This window comes from Sturnira hondurensis, unplaced genomic scaffold, assembly GCF_014824575.4.
Source record: "Sturnira hondurensis isolate 20B ecotype Veracruz unplaced genomic scaffold, ASM1482457v3 Scaffold0021143, whole genome shotgun sequence".
NCBI lineage: Eukaryota > Metazoa > Chordata > Mammalia > Chiroptera > Phyllostomidae > Sturnira > Sturnira hondurensis.
The window spans coordinates 19,982,808-19,997,743 of NW_028093774.1; the positions used below are offsets into that span (position 1 = coordinate 19,982,808).

Below are 14,936 nucleotides of genomic sequence, written 5' to 3' on the forward strand. Positions count from 1 at the left end.
CCCCCATTTCCCACGTCTGCTATCTCAAACTTGGAACACAACTTTCACAACCTGTGCATAACACAGACACTGTGACATCAGTACTGATTCATGCTCGTGGACTCGGTCACCCACACCGTTTCCTGACTCCCTCACATGTCTTGTTCAGTTTCTCACAAGTAGTACTATCTCCATTCTGAGTAAGCTCAGCAAGAATTGATACAATCACACAGTTCAAAGCAGCCAACTACAGACTGTGATTCGAAACTAAAGCAACTGTAGCTCTCTTCCAAGTGAGTCACACCTATAGGCTACAACAGATCCATGGCTACTCGACTTTCCTCCAAACCAGGGAACATGCTCCTAATGGTCTTCACTCCATGACACATCCAATGTCCACGGCCATTTCCTCCTCTTTCCTTCTTCACCACACATATTTGTCCTCTGAGTTATGCATAACATAATCTCTCGCATTATTTGTTCCATCGTCTGTACCTCTCATTTTTATCTACATTAGGAATTAAATTGTAAGCTCAGAGAAGGAAAGAATGGTTTGGGTAGAGTTTCTTTGTATACGGCTTTATACTGATAAGCAACTAACGAGGGCTTTTTCCTATCTTCAAGCCTATTTCCTTTACACTGATCCCCAATTAACTTATTTTAAATAATTTCAATTCCAAACTCAAATTCCCCTCCAAAGTAGGCAAATGTGAATTGTTGGCAAAGTTGGAAACATCCATTTTTCTAACTGGACTTTAAGACTGGTGCTCGTGGTATGTTAGATCACTGTACGGCACAACGGTGCACTGGTTAGAAGTGTATGCTCTGGAATCAGCTAGACCTGAGTTACAATCTTGACTCTGCTGCTTACTACGGAAATAACAGTAATTACCTCACAGGGTTCTTATAAAAATTCAATGAGATAATATTTGGAAGGCACAGTTGTAGGCACATAGTAAATGCTCAAGAAATCTGGTTGCTACTGTTACTGCAAACTCAACAGTATGTATGTGGTTCTATTTACTAATTCCCATAACTCAACTGCATTCATACGGCACACCACACACCCTTCTACTCCGAGCATGCACTGAGTTATAACAAAGATCCGTAAGAATTAGGAGATAGTCCCCCTCCCTCAAAACATCTTAAGCAGTGACGGCACCTAGCACACAGCGGGCACTCCCTAAATATTTGCTGAAGAAGAAGAAACGGAGAGCACGTAAGATAACAACATGGAAACAAACAGAAACAGGAGCGCTGCACAGGGTCACAGTCACAAGTGTCAGAGCAAACAGAGTGACTGAACTACACTTCTGATACTTTAAAATCTCAGGGAAATATTAACATTGCATCTACTATGAACAACATGAGAGAGGACAATGACTAAATCTGAGTTCTATCATCAAATTCATGCCCTAATCAGAAAGCACCAGGTCTTCCCCCTCCTCAATGAGAACTCGCTGGCATTGGGAAAATAGGGCCTTTAGCCATGGTCACTGAAGGAGCTGGCTCACACACCACCCCGCTCCTTTATGAGGTACTTCTAGAGTTAAAGAGCACATTATTAAAGGCATGTCAGCCAATCGGCCGAGATGCTTCCATCTGCACGGGCACACACTTCTCTCTCCAGTATTACATAAAAGTAATGTTTTTTCTATCCTTTATCCTGTTCTCGCAATGGTAAGAGTTGCTATTTGCAGATATTTTCCAAAAGGTTATGACTATTATTGGGAATGTTTAATAAGAGGCCCTCTCACTCCAGCAGGAAGACAGGGTGCGATGTTTTCATTTGGCCTCACACCTAACTCCACCCCCCGCAACATCCCCCACCCACTCACATTAGTTCTGCTCACAGACCCTCCACTGGAGCACTCCCTCCCTACCCCCTAAAATCCAAAAGGAAAGCAGGCAGCAGCCTCGGAAAGAGTTACTTCATCCAGTTGGCTAATGGGTCACATATTCCATGGGAAAGGATCCAGGTATGGAAAAGAGGAGATGGTTAGGCCTTGCGTATAAGGAGAGAAAGAAGAGTATTAACTACACGGTTCTTAGGACTGGGTAAAAGGTGATAAAATTCCAGTTTTGGAATGAAATGGGAATATCTTCCCATCATGTCCACATGTTGCCAGTTCCTCTAGTGCCTGCTGGCATCTTCCCAGGCTTCTGTCTGGCACCTCCACCAAATACCTCAAAGAATCAGACTCATTCCAAAGGAGGACCAAGGGTCCAGCCAAGTACTTTGATCTGTGCAGGGGGTCTCCAGGGATTCGGCCCAGGGAGAGGTAGGAGGGCAGACAGCCTGCCAAACGCATTCTCTAAAGACTCGTCACCCCCTTTACGAGGCTCAGCACCCAGGGAAGAGTCGGGGCACGGGGTTCTCAGCCCCACCAAGGAAAGTTTAACTTTTCGGTTCTTTATGATGCTGGTTTTAAAATAACAAATCACTAGGGCAAAAGAGCATTCCAAAAGAACAAAGCCCCACATGAGCTGGGAACAGGTCCTATTCATCTTGACTCATGTCTAAGAAAGTAAAAAGCAAACTCGTACCACCAATGACTTTCAACAGCAATTCCATTTGGCAGCTAAAACCCAAATCCGAGCTAGTGCCATCTATGAGATTCAAACAACCTGGAGCTCCTGGCGTGGAGCTGAAGGAAAAGCTGTTGGACAGGAGCCTTCACGCCAAGGTCAGAACAGAGACAAGACAAGAGTTCTGACCAGGGCCTTCAGCCACAAGAGGCCCGGGGTCCAGGGCTTCCCGAGTGCCTCAGGGCCAGGTCACAGGGCTTGTAGCCGGGGCCAGGACTCTGATACGTGCCGTTTCAGAACCAGATCCTATGTAGCTTCAGCATGAAAGGCCTGGGCATCAGTGTTTATAACACAGTTTTCAGTCCAGACTGAATTTAAGGATTTTTCACTGTGAAAGACAACCTGTGAGTGAGTGAGCCTCTGCACGTACAGGAAATGGCTCAGATCTTATGGAGAGAAGCTAGGGGAATTTAAAAGGGAGCACTGACCACACACATACATCTACCTCCCCTCTCCCTTCCAGAGTCCCACGGGAAGGACAGGGAAGACACTTTCTTAAAAAAATGAAATGATAACAAGGTTAGAAGCTGTTAAAGGAGCCCACAACAGACAAAAGTGTAGGGAGATCCTGTCAGATAGAAAGCAGGTGGGGTTGGGCTGAGAAAAGAGAGCAGAGGCAGCCCCTGCCCTGCACGTCAGAGGGGAGCGTGACCTTCCCAAGGAGGCCTCTGAGAAGCTCCAAGCTGGCAGTGAGCAAACGGGAGCAGGAGCGGGTCGAGAGACCAGAGTCACGTAAGTAATTAACACACAGCGCCGGGAAGTGCCAGGCCAGGGAGACTTCTCCAACACCCAAAGCTTTGCCCTCAGAGTAGCACCTAGCTGGGGAGGACGTCTTGTCTGAGTGCAGGGATCCGAAAGAGGGGAACTTGCAGCCACGCTATCCCCAGACAGGCTAAGGGGGAAGGAGGGGAAAGGTAGCCCTGATCCCAAGAGGAATCACCAAATCTTCCCCAGTGTTCATGGTCAGGCCTGCCCTGTTTTGGCAAGGGGGACGGAGGAGGCGTGCTCCTCCGCACTCACGCCCACCTCAGGTGCAGCCTGACAGTCAGCACGCTGTGACCTGGCGCAGAACTCAGACAACCTGCTGTCCAGGGAGAAGCCCCTGGGGAACCCGTCAGGCCGGGGGTCCACCTGCATCAGTCCAGTCTTTTGTGCATAAACATGACTCAATACACCTACATTCACTGAAATTGAGAAAACCCGATAGAAAGAAAAGACGATCCCCAAGAAAATCCACAAAGCAAAGAACTTTTATAAACTGTCAACTGGTATCTTCAGCAAGACCAATCGCCCAGCTGCACCCATTGAGCGACAAGGGGCTGTTGACAAGAAAGCACATCAGAGAGTCAGAGCTTCTGCAGACGACAACAGCCCCCCCCCCCAGAACCGCAGTAAACAGGACACACGAGAGGGCGGAGCTCGGGCAGGAGGCCCAGAGGACAAAGACGACAGTGGAAAGACAGAGAATTCCAAGTGAGAGGAAAGCTGACAGGAAGACCCAGACTGCCTGGGAAAGGAGCTCTAGAAGCAGAAACAAAGACTGAAAAAAGGACATTTTCCCTGAACTAAGGAATCATATTAGTTTCTACCTGAAAATGGCTGACCAAAGAAAGAATTTTTTTAAAAGACCCACACTGAAATTTTGGTTAAATTTCAAAATTCCATGCAGTAAAGTTTCTATTAAGTTTCTTACTCAACTTTATATAAAGCAGAGAAACTGAATCATATTTATTAAATATAGAAACAATAAAAGTAATCCAACCTAGAGGTACAAGGTGGAAGGGAGGGGAGGGTGTGGTATCAGTACAATAAATATCAAACTGGGGATTAACAAATACAATGCAGAACTCAGAAAAGAAGAAACATAATTCAATTACATTAGGTTAGTAACTACTATTCTAAGTCTAGGGAATGAGACTGTGGTTGGAATTTTTTATTTATTCTATGTAGGTTTATTATTAAGAGCAACTTTTAATGAGGCTTTTGCAAAGAATTAAGATACTGATGACTTCTGAAAGAAAAAAAGGAGGAAGAGGAGGAAGAGGAAGATGAGGAGGATGAGGAGGGGGAGGAGGGGGAGGAGGAGGGGGAGGAGGAGGATGATATTGGGAGGGAGGAAGGGAGAAAAGTGCAGTAAAGCCCCAGACGGAACTGCGTTACTTTCCTTGACGGCCTTGAGGGCAGGATCCCACAGCCCTGCTCACAATGAAAACTAAATGTTTGTGCTATTAATTGATGCTTATGCTGAGGAATTAAGACGACATTATGCTGAAAGCGGAAAAGAGACCTCTGTTCTGCTGACACCAAAGGTTGCCCTCCCCCCCAAAATCGGCTCAAGCCACTTTTCAGCCAGAGTAACTGTTATGGAAGGAAGTCACAGCCGACAGACAATCCAGACCTACCCTCAACTCAATTCTGAATGCAGATTTCAGCAGGGAACACCTGCTCTTGAGGAGAAGGAACCATATTCGTAGCTAGAACAAAGGGTGAAAGGGAAGAGCAGAAAGGAGAGAGGCTGTGCTGGATACTTACATTGTTGATCAGGTAGACGCCCCGCCCCCTAGAGGAGGCCACTGGTTTTACTATCCAAGGTCCCCGATCCTTTGAGTATGAAGCTGCTCCAAATATTGGGAGACAGAAAGTAGGAGAGAGAAACAGAGAGAAAGAAAGGAACATGAGTTTATCAACTTAAATTTCAACAATGGTTATCTACTCAGGTACCCAAAGAATTTTCCCAATTTCTAAGTGGTGGGAAGCAGCTAAAATAACCTATATTTTTGGACTAATCTTAAAAATGAACAAGAACAGATACAAAGACCAAAAGGGGGGGGACAAGGGTGGGAGGGAGGAGGAGCGAAAGAGAAAAAAAGAGGGAGGAGGAGAAAGAGACAAGGAGAAGACAACAAAATTACAGCAAATGCTACATAGTATATTTTTTCACCATTTCCCCCCTTGAATGAGGGGATGAAACAAAATCAAACTTTTACAACTGCCCGCCAAACATCTGGACGCGGGTGTCTGTAGGCACCTCGAATCCAAACCCAGTCCAGAGTTCAACCATCTTCCCCTTTAACATTCCTTGTGTTCCTGGTTCCACTCTCTGGATAGCAGCATGATCTTCCTAGCTCCTCAGACTCACACCTTTGGAGACACCTTCGACCCCCGCTTCACTGCTCCTTCACTGCTCGCAGCCAGTTGGTAATCCTTATTCACTCCATCATTCTCTCCGTGCTGGCTACCCAGTTCAATCCACCTACACTTCTCGTCTGGACTACTCAATAGCCTTCAAAGGGACCACTGTGTGGCTTGCCCCCGCTCCCTCCACTCGTTCCGTGAAGACCAGCCTGTTCACCTCCCTCTCCTTCTCAGAAACCTCCTCTTGTGCACACTCGAGTCAGCGCTGGAGGGTCAGACACACAAGAGTCATGGAGAGAACAAAACTGCAAGTTACACTATACGAGGTGGACACAGCGGGGAGAGAAGAAAACTTAAAACAGACTTTCCGAAGAAGGGGAATGCCTCTTTGAAAGAGAAAGTGGTAGGAATAGGTGGGTCTCTCCCTAACATATAACACGACGAACCTAACGATACTGGGCTTCTCCCCAGCGGCTTTGAGTTGAAGCCACACGCTCTGGACGATGGGCAAAGAGGGACTGGGATTCCAGCGAGACTGAAACCAAGGAGACCCTGCTACTACCACACCTTCCCCGTCTTCCAGCTCCCGCACACACGGCCAGTCACGGCTGGGATCTCTCAGTGGCAATGGCAACGAGGGATTTGTTTTGGGGACTGAGGAACACCCTTTGCCTGTAAGAACTGCCCTGGGGTTAAACGTGGCGGCTTTGGGCTGCAGCTGAGTTATTCTCTGTGTACTTTTGACCCTCTCAATTCATCTTAGTTAAGAAGCAGAACACGTAAAAGTCTGAATAATTGTTAAAGAAGCAATTCTACTGACAGACAGTTAGGCGATTAGGCAAGGACCCCTAACTCTACTCAAGCACCTGGATGAGCTTCCCCAGCCTGCCACCGGCCTCCCAAGGCCGGGGGATTCCAAACAGCAGAATAGGCAACAGCAAAGCGGGGAAAGGGAATGTGCAACTTAGGTCCCTTTAGTCTTTCACAAGGAATTATTCTGGACTCCACTTCTCATCAGGAACCCAACAACAGGAGTTGTTTCTATTGGGCCACCTTTCACAATGCCCCCACGTTGGCTGAAGCATTTTTATGCTATCATGTTGGAGGACAAGGAGGATGAGGAGGACGAGGACGAGGAGGACGAGAATGTAATTTTTAACTTTCATTATGCAGCACTATAGAACAACATAACTTGAAATAGGCAGTAATGTTGAACACTTATTAAGCACCTATAAAGCACCATTACAAGTGCCTTGCATGTACAACCTACTTAAACTTCCCAACAACACTGGAAGGTTGGTATTGGTAACAGGCTCTTTTTACAGAGGAGAAAGCTAAAGTACAGAGAGTTATTACATTGGCTAAAGTTGCACAACAAAAATTCTGAACTAAAAATTTTCAACTTTGAGTGCACTGTAGCTTTGAGGTTAACTTAATTCATCTAATTTGATGCTCTATTCTGACCCCCTTCAGAGTCCTGTGTAGGCACACACCGAACCGTCAACCTGTGCTCCCGGGGGCGTGCCACGTGCCAGCAGTGAAAACACCCCCACCAAGGCAGACCCTGAGGCCCAGGGTCCAGGAGATGAACACTCCACTGGGCAACCAGACCCAATTCTTAAGTCCAAGTGGTTAAAAGTATCAAAAAGTCAGAAGTCTAGAGAGGGCTTTCTCTTCCTCGCTCCACACTCCTCTCTGTGTCGTCCTCAACTCTCCTGCAGACACAACTCCTCTCCCTGGCGATGCTGGGGAGCGGTCACTGAGCATGCCTGGCCTGGCACCTTCAGCCAGAAAGCACAGCGGTGCCCAGCACGGCCCAGCACCTGGGATGAATCCTGACCCTGCCATCTGCAAGCTGCCCCATGTACAGAAAGTTCCTTCACCTCTATGCACCTTACATCTCTTGACCTGTAAAAGTGGGAATAATACTAGTACCTACCTCGGAGTGGCAGCACCACTTAGAAGAGGGCCTCATAGAAAGGAAACGCTCATTACGTGTTAGCTGTTAGTGTCATTACCACTCAAACTCTCGCAGAAGCCCTGCCTCGTGCCTCATCTGCACACTGAGCCTGCTGAGTCGGGCTCCGCCCCATGAAGGAAAGCCTGAAACAGCCCATCTCCTCTGCTTAGACCCGCAGAGGTAAGTCCACCTCAAGGCAAGAGAAATAAGAAGCCCACCAACACCTGGAAGCAGGCCACGTGTCCCTAGCTAGCTTTACCAGCAATCCAGCTGACATTGGATCCCTGTTTGGCTCCCCCCATATATTTTTTCCATTAGTTTGAACTCCAAGGACAATCAGCGACACTGAATGATACCTCCAAACACCAAAAGATCCATGATACTTTACCCCCCAAAATGTAAGTCACATGAGTCCGAAAATCAAGGTGACGGGAGAGACATCAAAAAAGGGTGCACGTGTGATTTATATGCAGAAATGCATACATCCTAACATGTGCACTAACTCTTGCCAATGAAGACTGTTGTACTAAACAAGAGCACATTTGACACCAATGTGTCCTTACATAAATGATACTAAGAATAAACATACAGGTAGGCAGCTGGAATAAAAACAGCATTAAAGTTATCTCTGCAGCTGTTTTACTAAAGACACACAGTATTTTTAAGGATTTGAGAAACCATGATTGGTTACCGACTTGAGGCAGCCCTTGAGGTAAGTCAGCCCTGAGTTCAGTGGCCGTGGATGGACACAATGAGTCACACTTACTGCAGAAGTCCGCGTACTCAGCTGGCAGCAGGAAGGTCTGAGGGAGAATGTGAAAAGTCTTAAATCCATGTGTATGCTGCATTCGAACGATGTTTTTGTACAGTCGGTCCTTCCGGGTTAGTTCATATGACCTTAAAATTGTAACACAATTTCCATTTCAGTACAGGCTGACTCCGGGGTTCCCAGTGTTCCCACATTCCAACAAGTTCACAGTTCACGATTCTGGAGCCGCTACTGAGGACAGGAGCAAACCCCCAATCTACCCCTGGGTCAACCCCGAAGATTCATCAGTCATTTTCATGAAATGGATTTCTTTGGTCAGATCTATTCATTAAGGTATAATATATGTATAATCCTAGGAGTTTGAATGAACGCATACAGTTAGGCGACCACCACTGCAACCGAGAGACAGAACAGTCCCAACACCCCACAAAGCTGCCTCGGGCCCCTTGCAGTACCCCCTTCCCACCACCACCAGGCCCTGGCAAACATCCATCTCTTTTCTGTCCCTATAATTTTGCCCTTTCCAGAAAGTCAAATAAAGGGAATTATATGCTATGTGTCCTTCTGAGACTGGCTTCTTTCACTGAACCTAACACACAACTGAAACTTTGGCTTGTGGTTGTAAGTATCAGTATTTCATTCTTTATTAGGGCTCAGCAGTAATCCGCTGTTTGGGTGCACCGCAGTTTGTTTATCCGTTCGCCCACTGAAGGGCATATGAGCTGTTCCAGTTTTTGAAGATCATGAATAAGGTCACTATACGCATCTGTGTACAAGTTTTTAAGTTTTTGTGTGAACACACATTTTCATGTCTCTAGAAGTGGAATTGCTAGGTTTACTAAGGTTTACTAAGACTGTTTAGCAAACAGTATTATCTACTGCTGCCTAATAAATTACCCCCAAACACAGCAGCTAAAGAAAAATAAACATTTTCTGTCTCACATGGTCTCTGTGAGTCAGAAATGTGAGAGTGGCAGAGCGAGGCAGGTCTGTCTTGGGGGTCCCTCATGGGGCTGCAGGCAAGATGTTGGCCAGGCCTGTGGTGGTCAGGCCTGCCTGCAGCTGGAGGACCCCCTCTCCGGATAGCTCACTCGTCGGGGGCTGGCTGTTGGCAGGAAGCCTCAGTTCTCTCCACATGAATCTCTCCATGCAGATAACCAAATGCCTTCTTGACACGACAAGTGACTTTGCCCAGATCAAGTGAGCCAAGAAACGGCCAAAAAGAAGCTACTGCATCTTTTATGATCGGGTCCCAGAAGGGACACAGTGTCACTTTGGCCACATCCTGTTCCTTAGAAGACAGTCACTAAGTCTAGCCCACATTCAAAAACAGAGAAATTAAGCTCCGTCTTCTGAAGGCAATGTGAAGGAACTCGTGGACACATTTTATAACCACCACAACAGTATGTGTTTAATCTTGTAAGAAATTGCCAAACGGTTATGCGAAGTGGCTGCACCGTTTGGCATTTCCCACCAGCACAGTGTCGGCGTTCCAGTTGCGCTGCATCCCGAACAGCACTTGGCACGCCCGGTTCTTCTGTCTGTCCCCAGCCCCTCCGATGCTCTAGTGTATGGCAGAGTCTCGTGTGGTTTTAATCTGCATTCCACTAACGGCTGTTGACACTGAACATTGTTTCATGAGCATCTTCCCACGCGTGTGCATCTTCTGTGGTGAAGTATCTGCCCAAATATTCTGCCCATTTTGAAAAAGAAGGTTGCTCATTATTGAGCTCTAACAATTTATTATATATTCTCGATATAAAGTCTGTATTTATCAGACACATGTTTTACAGGTATTTTCTCCCAGTCTCTGGCTAGTCTTTTCAATGAGGAGACATTTTCAATTTTGATGAAGTCCAATGCATCATTTTTTTCTCTTCTGGATTACACTCATATTGTTATATCTAAGAAATACTGACCTAATCCATGGTCAGAAAATCCTCAAGATTTTCTCTCCTATGTTTTCTTCTAGAAGTTGTATGATCTTAGGGTTCACATTTAAATCTATGATATTGTCAGGTACCTTAAATGGAGCAAAGTAGCTACAAGAGCATTACCTGGGAAAGTGATTAACCTTTTGCACTTCAGAGAGAGTTCGAAGCAAGAAGGGCTTCAGGTGGGATCCTGTCCACATGAGGTTATAGTCAGTGCTGCTTGGGTGAACCTGGGGGCACACACACAAACAAGATAAAAACCGTCCGAGACACCCGCTCTCCAGGAAGAGCCCTGGATGAAAAGCCTTTGACCTGTCCACAAACACTCGCAGGAGTGGCCCAGTCAGTACGTGTGCCTAACACGACCGAAGTGGAGCACACACATGGGGATAACCAAGTTTAAAGAACGGAAGAGTGGGGAGAGTCTCAGACACAAAAATTAGAACAAGTTAGTCCTTCTAAGGAAGTCCACAATGCCTCTTAATATTCTTGCACATCAGTGTGTGAGAAGAGGGTCCAATCCCAGAACTCCCTTCTCAGAGGCTTATAGACGCCAGGTGTAAGCTACCAATCAGAAGTAAAAACTGGCAGCAGCAAACCAACTTAGAATTCATGAATTCACTCATTCATTCACTCATTCATTTATAAGAATTCGTTTGTCCATTCTTTGAACAATTATGTATTCTTTGCCTACAATGTGATAGGTGCCACACTGAAACCTGAAGATAAAACAGCAACAAGATATAAACTAGTATTCAGAACTTCAAAGTGTCTACTTCTGAACTCAACCCAGGAAAAGGAGCTAGCAACCAGACCGCCAGCAACAATCTCAAAATACCTGCAGTGGAGTCTGTTCAGCCTTGTTACTGCCTCTTTTGATGTCAACATCCAAATTTTCCCAATTTTCTTTGGAAATAACATACTCTGGTTTTAAAGGACCTGCCAATCACTTGTCCCTCTCTTCCCCAGCGGAGTGAATCCATGACCCAAGCTGGACCAGTCATTCTATCTCCAGAGTGTTCTTGAACGACGAAAGACACAAGGACAATAAATGGAGTAGAGTCACTTCCAGGGAGTGCTTATAGGATACGGTCCTATAGATTCTTACCCCAGACCCCTGGAGCTGTCCCGTCTCTCTCCTTCCAAAGGCCTGCCTTTTCAGTTTTTCCTCTGATTCTGCTACCCATCTGGTGTACATTTCTACAAATCCCCTTCGGCTTAAGTTAGAGTCTGTTTCTGTTGCTTGTAATCAAAGAAACTTAACTGGGTAACAATTCCTTATAGGCAATTTTGCCCCTAGCCTAAGCCTAAAAGCATAGCAAGAAAAAAATTTTAATTGTGGAAATGTTTTCTACGAATTGCAAGGAGAAAGTGGAAAATCCACTCAGAAACTCCATGCACTAAGCACAGGCCCCATGTGCTTTCTGGAGCTGGCGGTAGAAACTCGGAGTCAGGTGGCTAGAACTTTCAGCTTTTGGACAGATCGGGGAAGTAGTCGAAATGAGCTTACTTCATGAAATCCATGGGCTGTCAGAATGCTGCGTACCAGGCGACTGTCTGTTCGCACAATCTTGTAAGACAAATGGTAACGTTCTGCAGAAAAACACAATCAAGTTCAGTACCCAGAGAGTCAACTGTGGAGACAGAAATAAACTGTAAGAGGACAGCTTGCTTAAGTATACTGAACAACTACACTGCTACCCTTACACTACTAAAAGTAAAAGGCACAGACTGTTTGAGACCTAGGGTTCTTAACCTGCAATTTGTTGGGGTTACTAAATACGTATGAGGGGAGGGCGATGACATCTGTTTTCACTTGTTTCTGGCTGACACCTAACATTACCTTCAATTAGGGATGGAGGCAAAAAATCAGAGTGTTATTAGCAGCATCTGTGACCCTACCGCCAGTAGAAGTCAGGTATTTTAATATTATTTTATCGTTGTTTCAGTTATCTCAAAATATCTCTTATCCTCACAGTATTTAAAAATTATGGAAGTGAACAGACCTACCATTAGATCATTATTTAATGCACATAAAAAAGCATATACATCACAATTTGAGGTTTTTTTTTAAAAAAATCAATGTATGGTTGCCCCTCGTGCGTCCCCTGCTGGGAACTGGCCTGCAACCCAGACATGTGCCCTGACTTGGAATCGAACCACCATTGTTTGGTTTGCAGGCTTGTGCTCAATCCACTGGCTACACCAGCCAGGGCTCAATTTGAGTTATTAAAAATATTTTTATAATATGTTGACACAAGGGATTTTCATATGTAGTCATATGTAATTTTTTTATACACTTCAAAACCACTCTGAGCCCTGGCTAGCATGGCTCAGTGTTGGTTGGATGTTGTCCCATAAAGTGAAAAGTTACTGGTTCACTTCTGGGTCTGGGTACAGGCCTGGGTTGCAGGCCTGGTCCCCGGCTGGGGCACGTGCGAGAGGCAACCAACTGACATTTCTCTCAAACGTTAATGTTCCTCTCCCTCTCTTTCTCCCTACCTTCCCCTCTCTCTAAAATAAATAAATAAAATCTTTTTAAAAATTCTGAGAAGAGACCCATCAGGACACACCGCACCAGACAGGTCAGAACCCCACTCCAGCCAGTGCTCCGTGTGCAGCAAGTCTGGTGACCAGTGTGTCTCAGGCCTGAAGTTACAAACTGGTGCCCTGAGGGCCCAAACCTGCCTGCAGACATGGTTTGCTCCTTCCTCGTTGTACTTTAAAAATAAAACTGAATTAATTGCTGCCCTTTTGAAACTGGCGGAATTCGTATTAAAAAAATCTAGATTTCTGGGCTTCTCTTGAAAACTCTGGGCTCGCACTCGCTCACTCTCTCTCTCTGGCATGGCAAGAGTCAACCTGAAGAAGTGCAAGTCCTTCTACGCCGTCCAGTTCGGCAGAGCCCCGCCAGCCTGCTTCACTCATCCCTGCTTCCTGCCTGGCACCTGCAAGCACTCTGTGCTTGTGACCCCTGTCTAAGAGGACAGTCTGTAATCATGTGAGATTTCTACATATCCCCGCGGACTAACACTCTGGCCCATTAAATTCAATCTCCTTCTATGCATCACTGCAAATAGCTTGAAAACATTAGCTAAGAATTCTACAGAACAATTTTTAAAAGGACTGCATATTACCCCAGTTCTTAGGAGATATGAACCATTTGAACTAATTCTCAAATGTGGGGAACGGGGAGAGAAACAAGCAAATATAACAAAATGTTAATAATTGGTGAAACTATAGAAAGAACATACACAGGTTCATTGTATTATTCTTAAAACTTAGACAAATGAAAGAACATTAGGCCTCATTATGATAACTGTGATCACAACACCTCCATTTTCATTCTCGCAAAAAGCCAAAACACCAACTGCTGGCGGCCAGGACTGCTCCGATTCTGTGCCCATCCTGCAGCGCCGGCCTCGCAGAACCAGGCCACAGGGAGGGTGATCAGTGAAGTGTGCGGGAATATACAGAATGGTCACATGGGCACTGGCGGGGGTGGGGGTAATAAGAGAAAGAGTAAGTCTCTGGAACCCAACTTTCAGGGTTAAAATCCTGGCCCTCCTACCTCCTGGCCGTCATCTTGAATAAGTTCCATTTTTCTACGCTCAATTTCCTCACCTTTAAAATGGAGTTGATAGCAAAGATACTTACTTCATAGAGTAAGTATTTTCATATGAATTCACTGAATCAGTTAATACCAGAGAAGCTTTTAAAATAGTTGATACATAATAAAATTGTTGTATAATAAAAAAGATACATAGTAAAATAGCTATTAGTACATAGTATCATACATAGTAAATTACACATTTTGGATAGCAAATAAAAAAATAAAAATGCTGTTAATATTCCTTGTCCTACTTCTCCTAATACAGAAGAAAAATGTAATTATCGCTGCACTCAGCGGCAGACCCGCTTCTCACGGCATGTAAGTATTTAGCAGCAATGACCGATCCTTTCAATCCACACCTACTAACTGCAACCCAGCTCGGATGCATCGACCATGTTCCAAAAGGGGAGCGCAAGAAAGGCAGGGGAATGATACAGAGAGACCTGACTGCTGGTGACTGCAACTCAAATTCACGCCCTGTGTCCAAGTCCTGTGACCACTAACGCTGACTACCAACCAGTATGTATGTGAGCAGACATTATAAACCCGGTGACCACAGGCCAAGTCCAGCCTAAGGACATGGTTTGTTCATTCCCTGTGGAGTTTTAAATGTAAAACTGAATTTGTTTCCAACCTTTTTAAAAAAATATTTTATTTACTTATTTATTTAGAGAGCGGGGAAGGGAAGGAGAAAGAGTGGGAGAGAAACATCAATGTGTGGTTGCCTCTCACATGTCCCCTACTGGGGATCTGGCCTGCAACCCAGGCATGTGCCCTGACTGGGAACTGAACCGGCAACCCTTTGCTTCACAAGCCCATGCTCAATCCACTGAGCTACACCAGCCAGGGCAGTTTCCAACCTTTTAAAACTGCAACAATATAACCATCTAGATTTCTGGGCTTCTCTTGAAAAACCTGGCAACTCTAGGCTCTCTCTTCTCTGGCAAGTCAGGCAGA

At 45.5% G+C, this 14,936-nt stretch overlaps 1 protein-coding gene across 7 annotated transcripts in view; it reads right to left on the reverse strand.

Annotated features, from left to right (window-relative positions):
- Window positions 1-14,936, reverse strand: part of TTLL5 (tubulin tyrosine ligase like 5) — a 255,466-nt gene that overhangs the window by 225,908 nt on the left and 14,622 nt on the right. For all 7 annotated transcript variants that reach the window (XM_037031347.1, XM_037031345.1, XM_037031344.1 and 4 more), the window contains exons 4-7: window positions 11,877-11,959; window positions 10,490-10,596; window positions 8,430-8,560; window positions 5,101-5,183 (exon numbers count right to left, since the gene is read on the reverse strand). In XM_037031347.1, coding sequence (XP_036887242.1) covers window positions 5,101-5,183; window positions 8,430-8,560; window positions 10,490-10,596; window positions 11,877-11,959 — 404 coding nt within the window. The remainder of the gene's footprint in view (window positions 1-5,100; window positions 5,184-8,429; window positions 8,561-10,489; window positions 10,597-11,876; window positions 11,960-14,936) is intronic.